The 23790-nt window shown below is 49.3% G+C and overlaps 1 protein-coding gene across 2 annotated transcripts in view; it reads right to left on the bottom strand.

Moving 5' to 3' along the window:
- COL26A1 (collagen type XXVI alpha 1 chain) overlaps positions 1-23790 on the bottom strand; it is a 553406-nt gene that overhangs the window by 107239 nt on the left and 422377 nt on the right. The window contains exon 3 of one of the 2 annotated variants that reach the window (XM_032756112.2): positions 5660-5763. In XM_032756112.2, the coding sequence (XP_032612003.1) occupies positions 5660-5763 (104 nt within the window). The remainder of the gene's footprint in view (positions 1-5659; positions 5764-23790) is intronic. The other variant, XM_032756113.2, reaches the window with a different exon arrangement.

Raw genomic sequence — 23790 nt, 5'->3', positions numbered from 1 at the left:
GGAAATAGGGCAAAAAGCTGAGGGCCCAACCTTCTAGAGTCAGGCTACAGCACTATCTCATGAGCCCACCTACATGCCGTATGACACCCTGGGAGAATGTCACTTCGAGTTACCGCTCACTACATACATCTGAGTTGCAGCTCAGATTCTGCCAAGTTGGATGTTAACTCATACAAAACTGATAAGAAGCAAATGATTTTGGCTGTGTACGGTGGCTCACGCCTGTAATCCCAGCACTTTGGGAAGCCGATGTGGGCAGATCACCTAAGGCCAGGAGTTCGAGACCAGCCTGTCCAACGTGGTGAAACTCCATCTCTACTAAAAATACAAAAAACATAGCCAGATGTGGTGTTGGATGCCCGTAATCCCTGCTACTCAGAAGGCTGAGGTGGGGCAATTGCTTGAACCCAGGAGGTGGAGGTTGCAGTGAGTGGAGACTGTGCCACTGCACTCCAGCCTGGGCAACATAGCGAGAATCCATTAAAAAAAAAAAAAGAAGCAAATGATTTCTTTTCAGTAGAGACAATAACCACGAAGCTTTTGTCTTTACTATCCCAGGGGATCAAACTTACTGGTCTTAATTTCAGGTTTTTATTTATATACATATATAAGTTATATACTTTAAATACAATATATAATTATGTTACCAGTTCAACATCCCAAATCAGAAAATCAGAAATCCAAAATGTTCCACTTGGCATTTCCTCTGAGCATCATGTCAGGGCTCAGATAGGTTCAGATTTTAAAACATTTTGGATTTTGGACTAGGATACTCAAACTGCATATAATTTATATAATATATACATTGTTTAAATAGAAATATAATATCAATTATAATACATAATTCACATATTATATAATACATATTTTACATAATATATAAATATATCTTTCATACTGTATATATTATATATCATGTGTAAATTGTATGCAGTAACATATATTTTATATATAATATATTGTTAATGAGATTGTCTTAATTATTGAGATATATATTATATATAATAATGTATCTCAATGACCATATTATATATTTCAATTATATATTATATGTTATATATTTCAACAATATATAATATGTATTATATATTTCAATAATATATATTATATATTACTGGAATATATAAATTTTTATCAATAATTATTCAATTATATATCAGCATTATTCAATAATATTATTCAATATTATATATTATTTAATGTATCAATAATTATTCAATAATATTTATTATCAATAATTAAGATCAATAATTATTTGATAACATATATTACTGGACTATATAAATTATTAATATATAGACTATGGAATATAAATAATTCAATAATTCTATATTATAGAATGTATATATTATATATTATATATCAAAATGACTATATATTATATATTTCAATAATATTATGTAATGTACATATTATATATATACACACACAAAGAATTAATCTTACCCTAAAGGAGGTCTGGCCTTTGCACTTGGCTTGTGGGAGGTGTTTGGAAGCCCTTGGAATGTCCAGCTTGGTCACAGTATCTGTCTACCTGGGGACCTTGGACCACGCCACACGGTCTGTGCTAACACAGGTCACATTGGATAGTTTGTGCTAACAATGTCATTGATGAGGACATCTTTGCACCACCTGGTACCAGCTCAACTTCCAGAGGGGCTAGAATCTGAGTCAGCCATGCAGGCTGGCCATGGTCCATGTGACCAAGCCACAGTAAAATCTCTGGCTCAGATGAGCTTCCCTGGGTGGCAATACTTTGTATATACTGACACATGCCACTGCTGGGAAAGTACCACTGTCCACAACTCCACTGGGAGGGGACAACTAGAGGTTCCATACATGAAACTCTCCTGGGCCCTGCCTGCCCCATGCGTCTCTTCCCTGGCTCATTTTAATCTGTATCTTTTTTTTTTTTTTGAGACTGAGTCTCGCTCTGTCGCCCAGGCTGGAGTACAGTGGCGCAATCTCGGCTCACTGCAACCTCTGCCTCCTGGGTTGAAGCGATTCTCCTGCCTCAGCCTCCCAAGTAGCTGGGATTACAGGTGCCCACCACCATGCCCCACTAATTTTTGTGTTTTTAGTAGAGTCGGGGTTTGATCATGTTGGCCAGGCTGGTCTCAAACTCCTGGCCTCAAGTGATCCTCCCACCTCGGCCTCCCAAAGTGCTGGGATTACAGCCACCGTGCCTGGCAGAATCTGTATCTTTTTGCTGTAATAAACCATGACCATGAGCATAATAGTTTTTAATACATTCTCTGAGTTCTTCTAGCAAGGTGTCAAACCTAAGGGTGGTCTTGGGGACGCCCGATCTACAAATACATGCATGTGTGCATACACGCATATATCAGTTTCTCTAATCCTCTTTTTGCTCATTTGTTTAGAGACAGGGTCTCACTCTATCACCCAGGCTGGAGTGCAGTAGCACAGTCATAGTTCACTGCAGCCTCGACCTCCTAGGCTCAGGGGATCTTTCCCCCTCAGCCTCCTGAGTAGCTGAAACTACAGGCATGTGACATCACACCTGGCTAATTTCTCTTTTTTTGTAGAGATGGGGTCTCGCTATGTTTCTCAGGGAGGTCTCAAACTCCTGGCCTCAAGTGATCCACTGGCCTCAGCCTCCCATAGCACTGGAATTACACTGTGTCCCAGCTCTCATCCTCTTTTAAACCAGCTTTGTTATTCTGCCAGTTCCCTCATTAAATGAGTTCAATAAAACCCATAAATCAAACAGTGCTTACTATGTACTTGCATGAGAATGACCACTTAAGCATTTTTTTTTTCCTTTTGAGACAGAGTCTCACTCTGTTGCCCAGGCTGGAATGCAGTGGCAGAATCTCGGCTCACTGCAACCTCTGCCTCCCGGGTTCAAGTGATCCTCCTGCCTCTGCCTCCCGAGTAGCTGGGACTACAGGCACCCACCACCAAGCATGGCCAATTTTTCTATTTTTAGTAGAGACCGGGTTTCACCATGTTGGCCAGGCTGGTCTTGAACTCCTGACCTCAGGTGATCCGCCTGCCTCGGCCTCCCAAAGCTCTTAAGCATTTTGAGACTTACACTTCATTTAATAAAGAGACTACAATGAGAGATGAAAAATGTACTATGCTCAAGCTCTACAGTGGTCTCCAGGGGTTGCTAGGGCAGTGACAGGAAAGCTTAGGGCCTCTGGGAGCTGGGAGCTGGGAGCTGAGACAAGGGCTCTGAAGCCTTTTTTTTTTTTTTTTTTTTGAGACGGAGTCTTGCTCTGTCGCCCAGGCTGCAGTGCAGTGGTGCGATCTTGGCTCATTGCAAACTCTGCCTCCCAGGTTCAAGCAATTCTCTTGCCTCAGCCTCCTGAGTAGCTGGAATTACAGGAGCACATCACCACACCCGGCTAATTTTTGTATTTTTGGTAGAAACAGGGTTTCACCATGTCGGCCAGGCTTGTGTCGAACTCCTGACCTCAAGTGATCCGCCCGCCTTGGCCTCCCAAAGTGTTGGGATTATAGGCGTGAGCCACCATGCCCAGCCCCTGAAGCCTTCCTAATGCTGAGAGGGCTTCTGGAAGCAAGGCTTGGATGGTCAGTCTAGAGAGAAGCCCATCCAGTACATCACTGCAGGCTGCCATGGTCTATGTGACCAAGCCACAGTAAAATCCCTGGCTCAGATGAGCCTCCCAACATTGCTGATTTTTCTTTTTTTTTCTTTTTGAGACAGGGTATTGCCCTATTGCCCAGGCTGAAGTGCGGTGGCTTGATCTCAGCTCACTGCATCCTCAACCTCCTGGGCTCAAGTGATCCTCCTACCTCATCCTCCTGAGTACCTGGGACTACAGGCACATGCAACCCCACCTGGCTAATCTTTGTATATTTTAGGAGAGATGGGGTTTCACCATGTTGCCCAGGCTGGTCTCAAACTCCTGGGCACAAGCGATTCTCCAGCCTCAGCCTCCTAAAGTGCTGGGATTACAGGCGTGAGCCACTGTTCCCGGCCTAACATAGCTGATTTTATTGATCACTGAAACAGGCTCAGGTACGTACTTAGGGTAAACTAATCACTTCCCTAGAAACACTTGCCTCCTCGGCCCCTGGCAGGATCCAGATGTGGGTCTGCTCCATCCTGTTGGGCTGTGCCCACAGCCATGGCACTGACCAGAATGGCAGGTCCAAGTCCTGGCATTGAAGGGCTCAGGCCTCCATGAGGGACCTGTGAGCCATGGTCGTTCAACACCATACATTATGCCAGGGCCGGCCCACTGTCTGGAAACCTGGCATCCCCTCACCCCTTCACCTTGGAGGTCCTTCCTGCTCGTCTCCAAAGAAGGGTCCAAGTCAGCCCTGGAACCTCCAACAAGGATAGCCCAGCCTCCCCTGCCAGCATCAGGCACCTCGTCAACCAGGACAAGAGGTACCTGTCGGACTCCCTGGCGTCCCAGCCTTTTTCCTTCAGCTCTGCTCCGGGCCACAGGCCCCCTGAAGCAATTGTTGGAGTCTTGCTATTTCTGTCAATTGCGTTATTCTTTGTAACCCAAAGAGCTCTTTAGACAGTTTACACTCAAAGCATATAGATCCTGCTATCAAATCAATAAGTAACAAGATGACAGAGAAGAGAAGAATTTTGTCAGAAAGCGAAAATGGGAGACAGCTACTGTTTCCAAATACAAAACTGACCCCTCCAGCCGGGCGAGGTGGTTCACACCTGTAATCCCAGCACTTTGGGAGGCTAAGGTGGGAGGATCGCTTGATCCAAGGAGTTCAAAACCAGCCTGAGCAACATTGCAAGACCCGTCTGTAAAAATCATACAAAAAAATAGTTAGGTATGGTGGTGCACACCTACAGTCCCAGCTGCACCGGAGGCTGAAGTGGGACGATCGATTGAGCTCAGGAGTTCGAGGCTGCAGTGAGCCATGATCATGTCATTCCACTCTAGCCTGGGCAACAGAGTGAGACCTTATCTCAAAAAAAAAAAAAGAAAAAGAAAAAAAATCTGACCCCCGAGCCTCAGCTTCCAGACCCCTCCAGCCATGTTGGGGAACAAGGTGGGCTGCAAACTTGTTCATTAGGCAGGACTCAATTTCCCTGGCCAGCAGTGAAGGGGGATTTGCTCTGTCCACCACTGCTGGCCCACCTAAGTGCTGTTCTGTGACCCTCTCAGCCTCCAGAGCCAGGCTGAGCCCAGGCCCCAGGGCTAAATACCAGCAGGGCAGAAAGGCAGAAAGCAGCTGGGTGAACGTCTATCTGCAGCTACTGGTCAGCCTCACTGTCTCAGTCTACAAAATACGTGGCCTCAAGGCTGGTGGGACCTCATCCGCATTTGCTCAGAGCCCAGATATCCAACTCTGCCTGCCCCAGGGGTTCTGGGTGCATCAGAGCGAAAAGTGGAAGAAACCGGCTAGAAATCAAATCCCTTCCCCTGGCACTAGTGCTGTTTTTGGCTTCTGTATTCCACTACCCAACCAGTGCAAACTGGGACCTGCCTCGGTGCCCACGGGCAGAGTGGGCAGCTTCACCCTGGTATGGCCAGGCCGATCCAGAACATTTGCTTCAGAGGTGATTGGAAAAAGGAAAGGATTTCAAGCTATGGAGGAAACGAAAGCTGTTTGCAGGAGGAGGCCAGAGGAGGGAGAAAGGCCAGCCTGGCCCACGCCTGGCCCCCTGCAGCCCAAGTGCCTGCAGACTTACCCTCATCACAGTTGCTCCCGGTGAAGCCAGGGCAGCATCTCCACTCCAGCGCCGTCACCGTGCGGTAGGACACTCTGTAGGTGGGTCTGATCAGAGTCCTGTAACTAACACACAGAAAGCATCAGCGGGGCGCGAGCTCCCGCCCACCCACCTCCAGACCCCACTCCTGCAAAGATGGGCCAGGCTGTTTTGCCCAGCCAGGCCTCCAGGAGACCCCCATGGCGTGGAAACCACTGCCAGGGTCTGTGTTCACTGGCTGTGCAAATACCTTTCCAAAAATCATAACGGAGTTATGACAGTGAAAGAGATCAGACTTAACCGACTCCATCTTGCTTCTAACTTTAGGCTGTCCTTGTTCATTCCTGGGAGTAGGCCGAGCTAATCTTGGGAATTAATTTAGTTATGGTTTGACTCCCAAACAAAATTGATAATATCTCTTTCCCAAAAAGACCCCCTTCTTGCCTGGGGACCAGTCTGCCTTTGTAGCACTAACAAATTAGCTACAGGATTAGAAATTATGGTTTACAGGGTCACGCAGCCTATGGCTGCAAGAGTCTGAACCTCCCCAAATTGCTCCTGGGGATAACAGTGCTATTATACAATCTAAGATCAGTGCTTGAGATATTTTGCAGACCCTGTCCTCGATGGATCACCTAGACCTGTAATATGGCTTGGGGAGTTCTATGATCCCATCCAGGAACAGAAGACAGCAAGAAAACCTCACTTCAACCCCCTATGATTCCATCTCCAACCTGACTAGTCACCACTCCCCAACTTCTAAGCCTCTACCCACCAAATTGTCTTTAAAAACTCCATCCTGAATGCTCAGGAGACTGATTTGAATGATAAAAACCTCCAGTCTCCCATACAGCCGGCTCTGCGTAAATTGCTCTCTCTCTCTCTCTCTCTTTAAGTTGAGACAGAGTCTCACTCTGTTGCCCAGGCTGGAGTGCAGTGGCACGATCTCGGCTCACTGCAACCTCTGCCTCCCAGGTTCAAGCGATTCTCCTGCCTCAGCCTCCCGAGTAGCTGAGATTACAGGTGTATGCCACCAGGCCCAGCTAATTTTTGTATTTTTGGTAGAGACAGGGTTTCACCATGTTCATGAGGCTGGTCTCAAACTCCTGGCCTCAAGTGATCCACCCACCTCAGCCTTCCAAAGTGCTGCGATTACAGGAGCGAGCGATAGCACCTGGCCATCTTTCTCTATTGCAATTCCCCTGTCTTGATAAATCAGCTCTGTCTAAGCAGCAGGCAAGGTGAACCCCTTGGGCAGTGACAGCTGTGTGACCCTGGACAAGTCACCATCCCTCTCTGTATCAGCTATGATCTAAATGTGGATGGAACTGGAGGCTGTTATCTTACATGAACCACCCAGGCACAGAAAGACAAATACCATATGTTCTCTAGGAGGGAGGTAAACAATGTGTACACAATGGAGACACGGAAGGGGAGTGGGTAGGTAATGAATGTAATGTATGTGATAGGGTTTGGATATTTGTCCAAACTCCAAATCTCAGGTTGAAATGTAATTCCCAGATTAGGTGAAGCCTGGTAGGAGGTGATTAGATTGGTGGACAGACCTCTCATGAATGGTCTAGCACCATCCCCTTGGTGATAAGTGGGTTCTGACTCTCAGTTCACGTGACATCTGGTTATTTAAAATTGTGTGGCGCCTCCCCCATCACTGTCTTTTTTTTTTTCTTTCTTTCTTTTGAGATGGAGTCTTGCTCTGTCATCAGGCTGGAATTCAGTGGCGTGATCTCGGCTCACTGCAACCTCCGCCTCCCAGGTTCAAGTGATTCTCCTGCCTCAGCCTCCCGAGTAGCTGGGATTACAGGCACATGTCACCATGCCCAGCTAATTTTTGTATTTTTAGTAGAGACAGGGTTTCACCTTGTTGGCCAGGATGGTCTCGATCTCCTGACCTCGTGATCCACCCACCTCAGCCTTCCAAAGTGCTGCGATTACAGGAGCGAGCGATAGCACCTGGCCATCTTTCTCTATTGCAATTCCCCTGTCTTGATAAATCAGCTCTGTCTAAGCAGCAGGCAAGGTGAACCCCTTGGGCAGTGACAGCTGTGTGACCCTGGACAAGTCACCATCCCTTGTAAAAGCAGGTTTACACATGCTTGTAAACCTGCAGAATTGTGAGCCAAATTAAACTTTTCTTTATAAATTACCCAGTCTCAGGTATTTCTTTATAGCAACGCAAGAACGGCCTAATACAGTACATTATGTGGGTGATGGATTTCCTAAGAGCCCTGACTTCACCACTGTGCAATATATCGGTTGCACTTGTAACCCATAAATTTATACAAACAAAAAATAATAGTAAAGTCCCTGGCCAGGCATGGTGGCTCACGCCTGTAATCCCAGCACTTTGGGAGGCCGAGGTGGGTAAATCATCTGAGGTCAGGCATTCAAGACCAGCCTGGCCAACATGGTGAAACCCTGCCTCTACTAAAAATATAAAAATTAGCCAGGCGTGGTGGCGGGTGCCTGTAGTCCCAGCTACTTGGGAGGCTGAGGCAGGAGAATAGCTTGAACTTGGGAGGCGGAGGTCGCAGTGAGCCGAGATCACACCACTACACTCCAGTCTGGGCAACAGAGACTCCATCTCAAAAAAAATAAACAAATAAAATAAAATAAAAAATAAAGTCCGCTCTAGCTCTGCCATTCTAAAACTCTCCAAGTATGGCCACCTGTGATGGGAAAGTGTCCTGAACACTGAACACTGACCAAGATGATAAAGAAAGAAAAGGGGCCAGGTACAGTGACTCACACGTGTAATCCCAGCACTTTGGGAGGCTGAGGTAGGCGGATCACCTGAGGTCGGGAGTTCAAGACCAGCCTGCCCAACATGGAGAAACCCCATCTCTACTAAAAATACAAAAATTAGCCGGATGTGGTGGCACACGCCTGTAATCCCAGCTACTCGGGAGTTTGAGGCAGGAGAATCATTTGAACCCAGGAGGCCCAGTTGCGGTGAGCAGAGATCACGCCATTGCACTCCAGACTGGGCAACAAGAGTGAAACTCTGTCTCAAAAAAAAAAAAGAAGAAAGGAAGGAAGGAAGGAAAGGAAGGAAAGGAAGGAAGAAAGAAATTAGCAGGACCTGCAAAATTTTCACCTATCATCTACTCTGACCTTTTTCCCAATTATAATTTCTTTTGGTTGATTCACCAACAATAAACCCAAAGTGGGTTTATTGAACACCCACTTTGTGCTATATTGTGGTCATAGATTTATAAAACTGTGTCCTCATCCTGAGAAGAGCGAGACGCTTCAATGAAGAAAACTTGGTATACGCGGCCAGGAGTCGGGGTTACACCTGTAGTCCTAGCACTCTGGGAGGCCAAGGCAGGATTGCTTGAAGTCAGAAGTTCAAGACCAGCCTGGGCAATATACCAAGATGCTGTCTCTACAAAAAATAAAAATAAAAAATTTAGCCCGCCATAGTTGTGCGCACACCTGTAGTCCCAGCTACTTGGGAGGCTGAGGTGGGAGGGTCACTGGAGCCCAGGAGTTTTGAGGCTACAGTGAGCCATGATCGAACCACGGCACTTAGCCTAGGCAACAGAGCAAGACCCTGTCTCTAAAAAAAAAAAAAAAAAAAGAAAGAAAAGAAAAAGAAAAAGCTTGGAATACAGTAGTGGGACTCTTGCAGGAATTAAAAAAAAAAAATTCTTGCAAAATGCTGTGAATCCCGTCGTAAAGTTTCACGCTCCCACAGTTTTGAAATTTTTCTTACACATAAGTTGGATGCTTTTTTGTCACACTCCAAGAATCGTGAATATAAAATGCATGACCAAATTTCATAAGGGAGACACATTCAGCTTTTATTATTCACTTTACATGCATTGTCATAACTGCTGCTTCATCAAGTTTGCACAATGTCCCCCCGAAGACAAAACTACATAACTTCACAAAATTTAAATCTGCTGACATCGAGCAACTTAATCGGTGAATGAAACAATCATGAATTAATTGGTAGCAGCCAGCGTGACGTTTAGAGACGCACTGTTGACAGGAAAACACACGAGTGGAGAATTGGATTTCAGAAGTACAGTTCTGAATCTGAAAAATCCTGTTAATGCTCATTTCTTTTTTTAAAAAGCAAAAACCTACACTCGTGTTTCATAAACATTCCAGCAAACCAGTTTCCCCCTGGAGATCTGAGGGTGGTGTGGTTGTGTGCAGCTGGGGCAGGAAGTCTCTAGTAAAGAGGTAGGAGATGACCAGGAGAGGTGCCCACAGCTGTGAGCCCAGCTTTTGGGAGCAACTGGGCAACCCTGTGCGGGTGGGGGGTTGGAAAGGGGTGGCAGAGCCTTAGTTCCAAGGTCACCCCTCCTTACAGCAAGTGACTCTGGATGCGATGATGAGCCTGACTCTGAAGAGTACAAATACACTATTTTCACAATAAACACACACTCACATGCACACACATTCACATACACAGCCACGTGAGCACACACGTACACTCACACACTCTCACACCTTCACACGCTTGCACAAACTCACTTGCAAGCTCTCACAAACACATACACACACGCTCACACATTCACACACTCATTTGTTCTGTCACACTCATGCACACACTCGTGCTTGCACGCTCATACAAACACACTCGTGCACACTTCCACACAGGCACTCTCACACTAACACACGCTCAGCACCCTCAGACTCACTCGTGCACACTCACATTCACACACTTTTACACAATTATGCACACACACGCACCTTCTCACACACTTGGGTAAACACACACTCAGCCTCACACTAACACACTAAACACGCTCACATACCTGAGGACTAAACTCTGACCATTTTCTTCTCTTGCCCAGATTCCTATCTAAGGCGCCTGGGGAGTCGCGCCTTTCAAACCCCAAAGCCTCATCACACAGGTCCTCTTTTACCCCTATATGACGTGGCTGGCTTTCCAACCAGGCTCTAGCATAACATCGCATGGCAGATAAGGAAGGAAATCAAAATATTTTAACCCCAAATACGTTTCTATGCCATATCTTTTGTTTTGTTTTCAGACAGAGTCTTGCTCTGTAGCCCACGCTGCAGTGCAGTGGCGAAATCTTGGCTCACTGCAAACGCTGCCTCCCGGGTTCAAGTGATTCTCCTGCCTCAGCTCCTGAGTAGCTGGGATTACAGGCGCCCGCCACCATGCGCAGCTAATTTTTTGTATTTTTTAGTAGAAACGGGCTTTCACCATGTTGGTCAGGCTGGTCTTGAACTCCTGACCTCAGGTGATCCACCTGCCTCGGCCTCCCAAAGTGCTGGGATAACAGGCGTGAGCCACCGCGCCCGGCTCTTTGCCATATCTTGAAATAGCCCTGCAAAGCTGTCTCTTGTGGTGGGCGTGGAGGGTGGGAGGCGGGGGTGGGAAACTACATTCTGCAGAGAATCCCTTTCCCTTTTCCAGGCCTTTTTGATATCCAGGAGAGAGTCAACTAATAGTCTGACACCTTTTAAAATCTGACAAGAAACATTTACACTCTATTCTCTCTGAAGCCTGCTACCTGGAGGCTGCATTTGCGTAATAAGAACCGCAGTCTCCACAATCTCTTATTTTATATTATTTTATTTTTTGAAGCAGAGTCTCACCTGTCACCCAGGCTGGAGTGCAGTGGAGTGATCACTGCTCACGGCAGCCTCCGCCTCCCCCAGCACAAGCAATCCTCCCCTCTCAGCCTCTGAGTAGCTGGAAGTACAAACACCACCACACCTGGCTAATTGTTTTTGTATTTTGTAGAGACGGGGTCTAGACATGTTGCCCAGGATGTTCTCAAACTCCCCGGCTCAAGTGATCCTCCTGTGTCAGCTTCTCAAAATGCTGGGATTACAGGCAAGAACCACCACGCCCGGCCTCTCACGATCCCTTATCTTAACCCAGACATTCTCTTTCTATTGATTCCAGGTATTTAGATAAACTCTTTTAACCAATTGCCAATCAGAAAATATTTGAATCCAGGACTGGGAGTAGTGGCTCACACCTGCAATCCCAGCCTTTGGGAGGCCAAGGCAGGCGGATGGCCTGAGGTCAGGAGTTCGAGACCAGCCTAGCCAACATGGCAAAACTCCGTCTCTACTAAAAATACAAAAATTAGCCAGGCATGGTGGTGCACGCCTGAAGTCCCAGCTACTTGGAAGGCTGAGGAAGAAGAATCGCTTGAACCCGGAGGCAGAGGTTGCAGCAAGCCAAGATCGCACCACTGCACTCCAGCCTGGTGACAGAGCGACACTCCATCTCAAAAAAAAGAAAAAGAAAATCTTTGAATCCACCTATGATCTGGAATCCCCAGCTTCCTGTTGTCCCATTGCATATCTTACATGTATTGATTGATGTCTTATGTCCCCCTAAAATGTATAAAACCTAATTGTGGCTCAGTCACCATGAGCATATGTTCTCAGGGTCTGCTGGGGGCTATATCACGGGCCGTGGCCACTTACATTTGGCTCACAATAAGTGTCTTCAAATATTTTACAGAGTTTGACTCTTACACGTTCACACTCACATAAGCACACACGCACACTTATGCACTTACCAACACACTTTTTTTTTTTTTTGAGACAGGGTCTTGCTCTGTCACCCAGGCTGGAGTGCAGTAGTGCAATCACGTCTGACTGCAGCCTCAACCTCCCTAGTTCAAGTGATCTTCCTGCCTCAGCCTCCTAAGTAGCTGGGACTACAGGCATGCACCACCACACCCAGCTAATTTTTTTGTTTGTTTGTTGGTTGGTTTGTTTTTGAGACAGAGTCTCACTCTGTTGCCCAGGCTGGAGTGCAGTCATACAATCTCAGCTCACTGCAACCTCCTCCTCCCGGGTTCAAGCAATTCTCCTGCCTCAGCCTCCCGAGTAGCAGGAATTACAAGCGTAACACCACGCAGAGCTAATTTTTGTATTTTTACTTGAGACAGAGTTTCACCACGAAACCAGGCTGGTGTCGAACTCCTGACCTCAAGCAATCCACCAGCCTCGGCCTCCCAAAGTGCTGGGATTACAGGTGTGAGCCACTGTGCCCAGCTTTTTGTTAAATTTTTTTTTCCTTTCTTTTTTGAGACAGAGTTTCGCTCTTGTTGCCCAGGGTGGAGTGCAATGGCACGATCTTGGCTCACCGCGACCTCTGCCTCCCTGGTTCAAGCAGTTCTTCTGCCTCAGCCTCCCGAGTAGCTGGGATTACAGGTGCCTGCCACCACACCCTGCTAATTTTTTTTTTGTATTTTTAGTAGAGACAGGGTCTCGCCATTTTGACCAGGCTGGTCTTGAACTCCTGACCTCGGGTGATCCACCCTCCTCGGCCTCCCAAAGTGCTGGGGATTACAGGTGTGAGCCACCACGCCAAGCCTGTTAAAATTTTTTATAGAGGCGGGTCTTGCTATGTTGCCCAGGCTGGTCTCAAACTCCTGAGCTCAAGTGATTCTCCCACCTCAGTCTCCCAAAGTGTTGGGATTACAGGCATGAGCCACTGTGCCCATCTCCCAACACACTTGATATTCACATGTGCACACACTCACACACTCTCTCACATTCACATGCTTGCCTCATTGCTGTGTTACAGGATGATGCTAAAATGGGAATCATCCGCTCACCATTTCAGGAAGGGTCCCAAAGGCTGAGGACAACGCCATAGGTGCCCACTGTCCCCAAAGTGAGGAGCTGCAGCAGCCATGTACGAAATACCATGCCCGGTAAAACCGGTTCCAGCAGCCTTAGCATCTCCACATCCAGGCTACTTAAAAGAAAGTGGGCCGGGCACGGTGGCTCACGCCTGTCATCCCTGCAATTTGGGAGGCCAAGGTGGGTGGATCACTTGAGGTCAGGAGTTCGAGACCAGCCTGGCCAACATGGCAAAACCCCCGTCTCTACTAAAAATACAAAAAATTAGCCAGGCGTGGTGGTGCATGCCTGTGATCCCAGCTACTCAGGGGACTGCGGCAGGAGAATTCCTTGAACCCGGGAGGCGGAGGTTGCAGTGAGCCGAGATCGTGCCACTGCACTCCAGTCTGGGTGACAGAGCGAGACTCTGCCTCAAAAAAAAAAAAGAAAGACCTAGAAAAAGAGAAAGGGCTCACAACCCTCTTGCTGCCGCAGATCTGCCAGCCAAAAGCAGGCCCAGCTGGGACAGAGAAGAAGCTTTCGTTTAGATTAAAAATGGCAGTTTTAAAATTATTCCTGAAATGGTCTTCCAACTACAAGAGACCAGAAAAACTACAGAATCCACCCAGGGCCCAGGGCAGGCGCAAGGGCCAGGCTGCTGTTGTTTGACCCTGCTGAGCGCAGCTGATGCCAAAAAATCAGGTCCCTCCCTTAAACTCTGCACAATGGGATCAGTGGAGCCCTGGGCTCAGGAGTGCAAGCCTGGCATTTGGGCTCTGCCCCTAATTCACTATACAACATTGCACAGGTACCTAAACCTCTCTGAGCCTGTTTCCTGGTCTGTATGATGAGGATACCGGGGAGACCAGGATGCCTGGGATAAGGCTGTGAGTGCTGGAGGGGTGCATGGATGCTGGGTTTGCAAAATACAGACCTGACCTCATTCCTCCCAACCCACACCCTTTGGCCGTCCCCACTGTCATCCAGAGAGAGTCTGGGCTGCTCAGCCACATGTGCTGGCCCTCCTCTACCTGACACAGCCACCTCTGGCCCTCACCCACCAGGCGAGAGCCCTCCAGATGCACCAGACACTCTCACTTCAATCCACACTTGGAATGATGAAGATGGTAATGAGAACAATAAAAGTAGATATGATAGGCCAGGAGCGGTGGCTCATGCCTGTAATCCCAACACTTTGGGAGGCTGAGGTAAGTGGATCATTTGAGGCCAGGAATTTGAGACCAGCCTGGCCAACATGGTGAAACCCCATCTCTACTAAAAACACACACACACACAAAATAGCCAGGCATGGTGGTGGGTGCCTGTAATCCCAGCTACTCAGGAGGCTGAGGCACAAGAATCGCTTAAACCTGGGAGACGGAGATAGAAGTGAGCTGAGATTGCACCACTGCACTCCAGTCTGGGTGACAGAGGGAGACTCTGTCTTAAAAAAAAGTATAAAATATATACATATAATAATAGCTTCAATTGCAGACTCACAGTGTACTGAGTGGTTTACATAAGCTGACTGAGAACAACAGATGTCATTATTCCCAGTTTACAGACAAGGAAACTGAGGCACAAAGAGGTTAAGCAACTTTGTCAAGGTGGTGGAACTGGGATCTGAACCCAGGCAGAATTGGTTCCAGAGCCCAGTAATACTAATTGGTGTTCGTTCAGTACAGGTGAACGTTTTTCCCCTCATCTGCACACAGGGACTGATCTTGGGCCCCTGATTCAGAAACTGAGCTCATCCCTCTGGAGATGCTCTTTTCTTTTTTCTTTTTCTTTCTTTTTTTTTTTTTTGATGGAGTCTCTCTCTGTCACCAGGCTGGAGTGCACTGGCGCAATCATGGCTCACTGCAACCTCTGCCTCCCAGGTTCAAGCAATTCTCCTGCCTCAGCCTCCCGAGTAGCTGCAATTACAGGAGTAATTTTGTATTTTTAACTTAATTTTAGCTAATTTCGGTATTTTTAGTAGAGACAGGGTTTCACCATGTTGGCCAGGCTGGCCTCAAACTTCTGACCTCAGGTGATCTGCCCGTCTTGGCCTCCCAAAGTGCTGGGATTACAGGCATGAGCCACCGCTCCTGGCCACAGTCTTTCCTGGCCCTTCATTCTGAATTCCATGGGCTTGGCCCATGCCACTCTGGAACCTGATGGCTGCCAAGTCCAGGCATCGGGCACACCAGTAGGTGGCACTGTGTCACCATCCCAACGGGCCAAGACTCAACTTGGTAGCCCCCCTGCGTCTCACCTGAATGCCCAAGACACTTTCCACATTTGTGGCCCATCTCCCCAGTCTTGGAAAAAAACCTGAGGGAGCCTGGCCTCCTGTCCCCATGAAGAATTGCCAGCCCCTGCTGCTAGGGTCCAGTTGGGCAAACTTTCTTTTTTTGTTGTTATTGTTTTTGTTTTTGTTTTGAGACAGAGTCTGGCTCTGTTGTCCCAGCTAGAGTGCGATCTCAGCTCCCTGCAGCCTTCACCTCCCAGGTTCAAGCGATTCTCCTACCTCAGCCTCCTGAGTAGCTGGGATGACAGGCACACACCACCACACCTGGCTAATTTTTGTATTTTCAGTGGAAATGGGGTTTCACCATGTTGGCCCGGCTGGTCTTGAATTCCTGACCTCAGGTGATCTGCCCACTTTGACCTCCCAAAGTGCTGGGATTACAGGCGTGAGCCACTGCGCCCGGCCTAGGCAAACTTTCTAAAATGCAGATCCAGTTTAGGGACTGCCCTCCCTCAAAAACGAGGTGTACATATTTTATTTAACCTCTGTCAGCCTTGAGGCCGCACTCAGTTGAGGACACCAGGCTCCAAGAGGGACTCAGCTTCCTCAAGGCTCCCTGCAGAGTCACCAGCCACATGTGGTGTCAACTTTGCTGCTTGGTGGGAACATTAAGGGCCAATAACAAGGTCCTGGCCAGGTGCCACACAGCCCTGGAGCGGGGTGGTGTCCCTCCTACCCCTAAGACTTTAACAACTCTTAGATTTTGGAGGCAAAAACAAGATTGGCCTCTGATGCCTGGATTCTCCCCAAGGTGGAGCGGCCCCATCCGTCCATGACTTCCAGTGGTCACCAAGCCCACTCTATGGCCCACGGGCTCTGCCTGCTTTTATCTGGTGTCCTCCCTGGCCTCGAAGGTGACTTTGTTTTCCAGCCACACTGGTCTTCTCACAAATCTCCAGCATACCAGTTTCCTTACCTCTTTTTTTTTTCAGACGGAGTCTTGCCCTGTCGCCCAGGCTGGAGAGCTGTGGCATGATCTCGGCTCACTGCAACCTCTGCCTCCTGGGTTCAAGTGATTCTCCTGCCTGAGCCTCTCGAGTAGCTGGGATTACAGGCGCGCACCACCACTCCTGGCTAATTTTTGTATTTTTAGTAGAGATGGGGTTTTACCCTATTGCCCTCTTAGGGGCTGATCTTTCTTGCTCTCTCTCCCTTTTTCTCTCTCTCTTGGTCACCTCCTCCAGGAAGCCTTTCTAAGGCCTCCCACCACATCTGCCTAGCACCCAGGAGGTACATATCACTATCAATCGACTGACCAGGGATCTGGCTCTCCTGGGCCTGTTGGCATCCCTTCAGGATGCAGAGCTGAGGCTTTTCCTGGGTGTTACATTCAGACTGGTGTGGGTCCAAACAAACCCCAAGGTGGGGTGGTCCTCCCAGAGTCTGTCAGCCAAAACCACCAGACTCCAGGAATGAGCTGAAGGTGGGGGAGCCCCTCACTGGTCCCTGGAAAATGTTCTATATGCCCATTTTAAGGATGGCAAAATCACCTCAGGAAAGAAAGGGGGCTGGGTGTCGTGGCTCACACCTGTAATCCCAGTAATTCGGGAGGCCAGGACGGGTGGATCACTTGAGATCAGGAGTTCGAGACCAGCCTGACCAATATGGGGAAACCCCATCTCTACTAAAAGTACAAAAATTAGCGGGGCATGGTTGTGCACGCCTGTGATCCCAGCTACTCGGGAGGTTGAGGCAGGAGAATTGCTTGAACCTGAGAGGTGGAGGTTACAGTGAGCTGAGATCACACCACTGCACTACAGCCTGGACCACAAGATTGAGACTGTCTAAAAAAAAAAAAAAAACAAAAAGAAAAGAAAGGGGAACTTAAGGGGGCTGTAGCCACTGAATGCCTGTGTGCTAGGCCCACTCACACCTGGGAGTATTACTGTCCCATTTTATGGATGAGAACACTGAGTCCACCAGAGAGTTTGCAGCAGGTAGGTGCAGAGCTGGACTTGGCCCACACCATCAGGAAGTGGAGGAGCCAGCCCTGAACCTTCACCCCACCCTTGACTGCATATACCCCATCTTTCCACATATACTCCATCTGCCTCCCTCCCTCTCTGGTTCCCCCAAGTGATGCTTTTTTGTTGTTGTTGTTGTTACTGCTATTTTTTTTTTTTTTTTGAGATGGAGTCTTGCTCTGTTGCCCAGGCTGGAGTGCAATGGCATGATCTCGGCTCACTACAGCCTCCACCTTCCAGGTTTAAGGGATTCTCCTGCCTCAGTCTCCCAAGTAGCTAGGATTACAGGCATGCATCACCACGCCCGGCTAATTTTGTATTTTTAGTAGATATGGGGTTTCTCCATGTTGGTTAGCCTGGTATCGAACTCCCGACCTCAGGTGATCCGCCCGCCTCGGCTTCCCAAAGTGTTGGGATTACAGGCGTTAGCCACCGCTCCCAGCTCCAAGTGATGTTTTTAAAGCAGAAATATCTTTGAACCTCTCCTAGCTTTTCTTCAGTCTCAGGACAAGGCCAGGCACAGTGGCTCATGCCTGTAATCCCACCACTTTGGGAGGCCAAGGCAGGAGGATCACCTGAAGCCAGGAGTTCAAGACCAACCTGAGCAACATAGCAAGACCCCCATTTCTACCAAAAATTTAAAAATTAGCCAGGCATAATAGTGCATGCCTGTAGTCCCCATGTACTTGGGAGGCTGAGGTGGTGAGTCCAGGAGTTTTAGACCAAACTGAGAAACATAGCCAGACCCTGTCTCTTAAAAAAAAAAAAAAAATTAGTGGGATGTAGTGGCACGTGCCTGTAGTTTCAGCTGTTAGGGAGGCTAAGGCAGGAGGATCACTTGGGTCCAGGAGTTTGAGGTTGCAGCGAGCTGTGAATGTACCACTGCACTCCAGCCTGGGCAACAGAGTGAGGCCCTGTCTCTCAAAAGAAAAAAAAAATATTAGGACAATACCCAAATCCTAAGCCTAACCTTGTGGACTTCTGCCATCTGGCTACTGTATACCTTGGCCATCCCTCCTCCTCTCCTTGGCCACCAGCTCCTCCCCCCCCCCACTCCCCCCTCTGCCCCCGCCCCACCCCCCGCCCCACCTCCCCCCCCATTCAGAACTCCTCCCCCATTCAGAACTCCGCCCCCATTCAGAACTCCGCCCCCATTCAGAACTCCGCCCCCATTCAGAACTCCACTGGCCATGTGTGCTTGTGCTCTGTCTCTGCCCAAGACATGCAGCCTCCCAGAGCTCAGAGAAAGTACTGCCTCCTCTTAGAAGTCCACCCTGACTAGCCCACACTCAGTCCCTTCCACCCTACAGCAAGCTGGGCCTCTTCAATCTACACCCTCAAAGAACCCAGACTTCTCTTCTAAGCACTTATGATTGTACACCCGTGTATGTAATTATTTGTCTGACATCCCTCTCCTCTACGGAGCCGCTGGCTGCACCACCTGCCTAGCTTAGGGCGAGGCACATCGTCTGCACCCAATGAAGATTGGTGGAAAGAACGAAGCATTCAACGAACAGGGTGCCTGGATGCAGTCTCAGTCTGGGAGTGGCTCAAGCCTGTAATCCCAGCACTTTGGGAAGTCAAGGCGGGCGGATCACCTGAGGTCAGGAATTCTAGACCAGCCTGGCCAACATGGTGAAACTGTCTCTACTGAAAATACAAAAATTAGCCCGGCATGATGGTGCACACCTGTAATCCCAGCTACTCAGAGGGCTGAGGCAGGAGAATGGCTTGAACTCAGGAGGTGGAGGTTGCAGTGAGCAGAGATTGTGCCACTGCACTCCGGCCTGGGGGACAGAGTGAGATTCTGTCTAAAAAAAAAAAAAAAAAAAAAAGCTGGTGGGGAGGGCTCCCCGGAGAAATGAGGTCCCCATCACTGGAAGTGAGTAAGCAGAGGTCTTGGCTCTCTGATCTCTAAAGTGGATGTGCCCAAAAGCGTCACGAGGTCCTGCCTCGGGCGCGGGGGGACATTGCACCATCCAGGGATCACCTGCTCAGAACGACTCTGCCAGCCCAGAACCTTGCCTGGGGGAGCCGGGTACCCCTCCCTCACTGAGCACGTACCCCTTCTCAGCCTCCATGCCTGCCCGCCCCCGACTCCTCCCCTGGCCTCCACTTCCTCACTAGGAACCCCCACCAGGAGAAACAGACTGGGAGGTTCTGAGTCAGGCTGGAGACTCAACAGGAAACGAGAGTGGAGGTTTCAGAGCGGGAGGCAGGGGATTATTAATCTCTTGATTAATAGCCGCGGGCCAGTGGGGAGGGGAAAGGGGCTTCCCACTGCCGTTCTGAGGCCTCCAGCCTCCCCAGAATCCAAGCTAGGCGCTCCCGAGTGCCAGACGGAATGGACAGTGGGCCCAGTGGGCAGGGTCTTCTGCCAAACCTCACCTCACTTTCTGGCCCAGGGTCACAGTCCACCTGGGGGCAGTGGCGGGGTGGGGGGCGCAGTGGATGCAGCCCAGACAGGCCCCCACTGCTTGGGGTGGGCAGCTGTGGTGAGCTTCTCAACCCAAACAGTCCCGCTAAGGAGGAGAGGCAGGGAAGAAAGAGCATGTTTTAAGAAAGCACTTCAATCCAGGACTTTGTGTTGCTTTGCGGGCATCCGTCCTGAACAGCAGGCGACCCAACCAGAGGGGGGAGGCTGGCAGGCAGGGGGCCGTCTGGCAGAGGGGAATGAAGGAGGCAGACGAAGCCCCAGAGAGTTCCGGCAAACCCCTCTGCTTAGCACATCTGGAAAAGGTTGGCTGTAATGCCATCAAAGGACTCCGAGGGGCCTGGGAGAGAGCCAAGGGCAGGGGAAGCCCGGCCGAAGAAAACTTAACCCCCCGAGTCCCTGGGACTTGTCCTTCTAAGTCTATCAGGCCCCAGAGCCCCAGCCCGTCCCAGCCAGCAGCCAACCGAGGGGCTTAGGAGGGGGCTAGGGTGGCATCAGTGACGCCTAATGTCCGTGACACCCAACATCCCCACTACAATGAACAGAGCCCAGCCGGGGCTGTGATCCACTCCAGAGGAAGGCAGGGGGGGTTCTCTCTATTTCCCAGGATGGGAAGCTGAGGCACAGAGGAAGGAAGCATGGTTTGTGCTGTCTGCCTTTGAGTCCCCGACCCTGGCAATAAAGTCACCCAGTCCAGTCCAGTCTCCCAGCCAGCAGGGAGGGGATTGGCCCAGGGTGCCTGCCTCCAGCCAGGGGCTTCCTCCAGGGCCAACTACATGGCCTGAACAGCTGTCTTCTTTTTTTTTTTTTTTTTTTTTTTTGAGATGGAGTCTCGCTGTGGCCCAGGCTGGAGTGCAGTGGCACAATCTCAGCTCACTGCAACCTCTGCCTCCCAGGTTTGAGCGAGTCTTCTGTCTTAGCCTCCTGAGTAGCTAGAAGCAACTGCCATCACACCTGGCTAATTTTTGTATTTTTAGTAGAGACGGGGTTTCACTATGTTGGCCAGGCTGGTCTCGAACTCCTGACCTCAAGTGATCTGCCTGCCTCAGCCTCCGAAGTGCTGGGATTATAGGCGTGAGCCACCACGCCCGGCCCTGAACAGAGCTCTTTCCTCCCCACCAGCATCTCGTCCCCTAGTGAAATCTCCTAGTCCCCCAGGTCTCTGCTAAATGTCACTCGCAAGGGAAACCCACAGACCAGGTCTCCCTCCAATGCTGTGAGTCTTTGACGAACATGTCCTCCCTGCGTCAACCCTGTACACACGAGGAGAGGATCGTGTTCTCTCTACACACCAGTGCCTGGCCCTTCACTGCTCAGACAACATTGAATGAACAATCGAATAGATGAACACGTGATCTGCAAAACCCCAGGTAAGGTCACTGTCCCCAGTACGCCCAACTGGAGCAGGCAGGTGCCTGCATTCTTGTCCACATCACGCTGTTGACTGGGCACCCTGCCTCGCACCCTGTCCCTATGCTTACTAGTGAGCATTAGTTTTGAGTGCCGCCTTCTCTCCTCACCGACACACTCACTCACACACACTACAACACTCCAATATTATTTAAAAAAAAAAATCAGGCCAGGCGCAGTGGCTCACACCTATAATCTCAGCACTTTGGGAGATAGAGGTGGGAGGATCACTTGAGTTCAGGAGTTCAAGACCAGCCTGGGCAACATAGTGAGACCCTGTCTCTACAAAAAATAAGAACAAAAAGAATTAACCAAGCGTGGTGGCATGTGCCTGTAGTCCCAGCTACTCGAGAGGCTGAGGTGGGAGGACCATTGGAGACCAGGAGTTGGAGGCAGCAGTGAGCCATGATTGTGCCATGAGAGACCCTGTCTCTACAAAGAGAGAGAGTGAGAGAGAGAGAGAGAGAGAGACAGGAGGGAAGGAGAAAGGGAAAAAGAGAGAGAGGTGGGGGGGGAGAGAGAGAGAAGGAAGGAAGGAAGGGAGGAAGGAAGGAAGGAGAGAGAAAGAATGAGAGCGAAAGAGAGAAAGAGAGACAGAGAAAGAAGAGAAAAAAAGAGAAAGAAAGAAAGAAAAGAAAGAAAGAAAGAAAGAAAGAAAGAAAGAAAGAAAGAAAGAAAGAAAGAAAGAAAGAGAAAGAGAGAGAGAGAAAGAAAGAAGGGAGGGAGGGAGGCAGGGAGGGAAGGGAGTAATCAACAGATGGGAAAATCCACAAAGAAAATCGTTGTATTACAGATACCTATTTTCCTTTCATCTCACAAGAAGAGGAATGCATTCATTTAATGAACATTGTTGAGCACCTCAATGTGCTGGTCCATGTAGTAAAGTTCTGGGAATAATGAGACGAGGACAGAGCATCCCGCCTTCAAGGCACCGCCAGGTTGGTGGGAAGAGTCAGCCCCGAAATCACTTTCAGTGTTCTGTGGATCCCCCTGCATGGGCACCCCTGCTGTGGGCTTCCCTCCTGTTGCTGCTCTGACAGGGCCCCCCTCTTTCTCTGAGCCACCCTGCTCGGCTTCTCCAGCGCTGGTCCCTGCAGCTGTCCTTTCCCCGCCTGCCCCAGCCTTTCTCCCCTTTCTGAGGATCATTCTCAGTGGTTTATAAGCATCACTCCCCAAAAACTGCATTTGCCAAGGTCTCCAGTGACCCCAAACCCAATGATTACTCCTCTGCCCTCATCCTATGGAGTGTCTCAGAAGCATTCGGGACAGTGCATTCTCTGTTCTGCCCTCCCTCTGGAAACACCTTCCAGGACACCAGGACGACACCTGCCTCCCCTCCTAAGCCCCACCTATAAGGCTGGGATGCGCAGGACTCTTCTGAGGCCAGTATCCCTTCTCCATTTATTCATCTCCAAGGTCACCTGCAGTCTCACGACTTTATTTATTTATTTTTTGATGCAGGATCTGGCTCTGGTTGCTCGGGCTGGAATGCAGTGGTATGATCTTGATTCACTGCAACCTCCACCTCATGGGCTCAAGCAATCCTCCCATCTCAGCCTCCCGAGTAGCTGGGATTACAGGTGGCCACCACCATGCCCAACTAAATTTTTTCTGTTTTTAGTGGAAACGGGGTTTCACTATGTTGGCCAGGCTGGTCTCAAACTCCTGGCCTCAAGCGATCCACCCACCTCAGCCTCCCAAAGTGTTGGGATTACAGGCGTGAGCCACCACGTCCGGCCCAGGGGCATTCTTAACCATAATAAAAGAATGCATTTCTTGACCAGATACGGTGGCTTACGCCTGTAATCCCAGCACTTTGGGAGACCGAGGCGGGTGGATCACCTGAGGTCAGGAGTTCGAGACCAGCCTGACCAACATGGCGAAACCCCATCTCCTCTAAAAATACAAAATTAGCCAGGTGTGGTGGCGCATGCCTGTAATCCCAGCTACTAGGAAGGCTGAGATAGGAGAATCAGTTGAACCCGGAAGGCGGAGGTTGCAGTAAGCTGAGATCGTGCCATTGCACTCCAGCCTGGGCAACAAGAGTGAAACTCCATCTCAAAAAAACAAACAAAAAAAAGAATGCACTTTTTGCTACCAATGGCATCTTAGGATCTCTGAGATACAATCTGCCTCTCGCTCTGGCTTCTTCCTGGAACTCAGCCTCCTACTTGATACCCTTTCCCTGTGGATGGCTTGAAGGCAACTCAACTCAACCAAAGCACAGCTGCTGGCTCCCACCTCTCATACCTGACATCCTCCCAGTGTCCCCATCTCAATAAATGGCATGCCCTGCCAGCCACCTGCTCAAGCCAGGAATTTAGGGTAGTCCCTGAATGCTCCCTGCCATTAAGGGACCAGACATTCCTGTCATCTCAGCTTCCAGAATACCTCATGGATCCACCCACTTCTCTTC

This window comes from Hylobates moloch, unplaced genomic scaffold, assembly GCF_009828535.3.
Source record: "Hylobates moloch isolate HMO894 unplaced genomic scaffold, HMol_V3 SCAFFOLD_1, whole genome shotgun sequence".
Lineage (NCBI taxonomy): Eukaryota > Metazoa > Chordata > Mammalia > Primates > Hylobatidae > Hylobates > Hylobates moloch.
The sequence above is the reverse complement of the archived record's forward strand: the minus strand, read 5'-3'. Positions and strand labels throughout refer to the sequence as shown.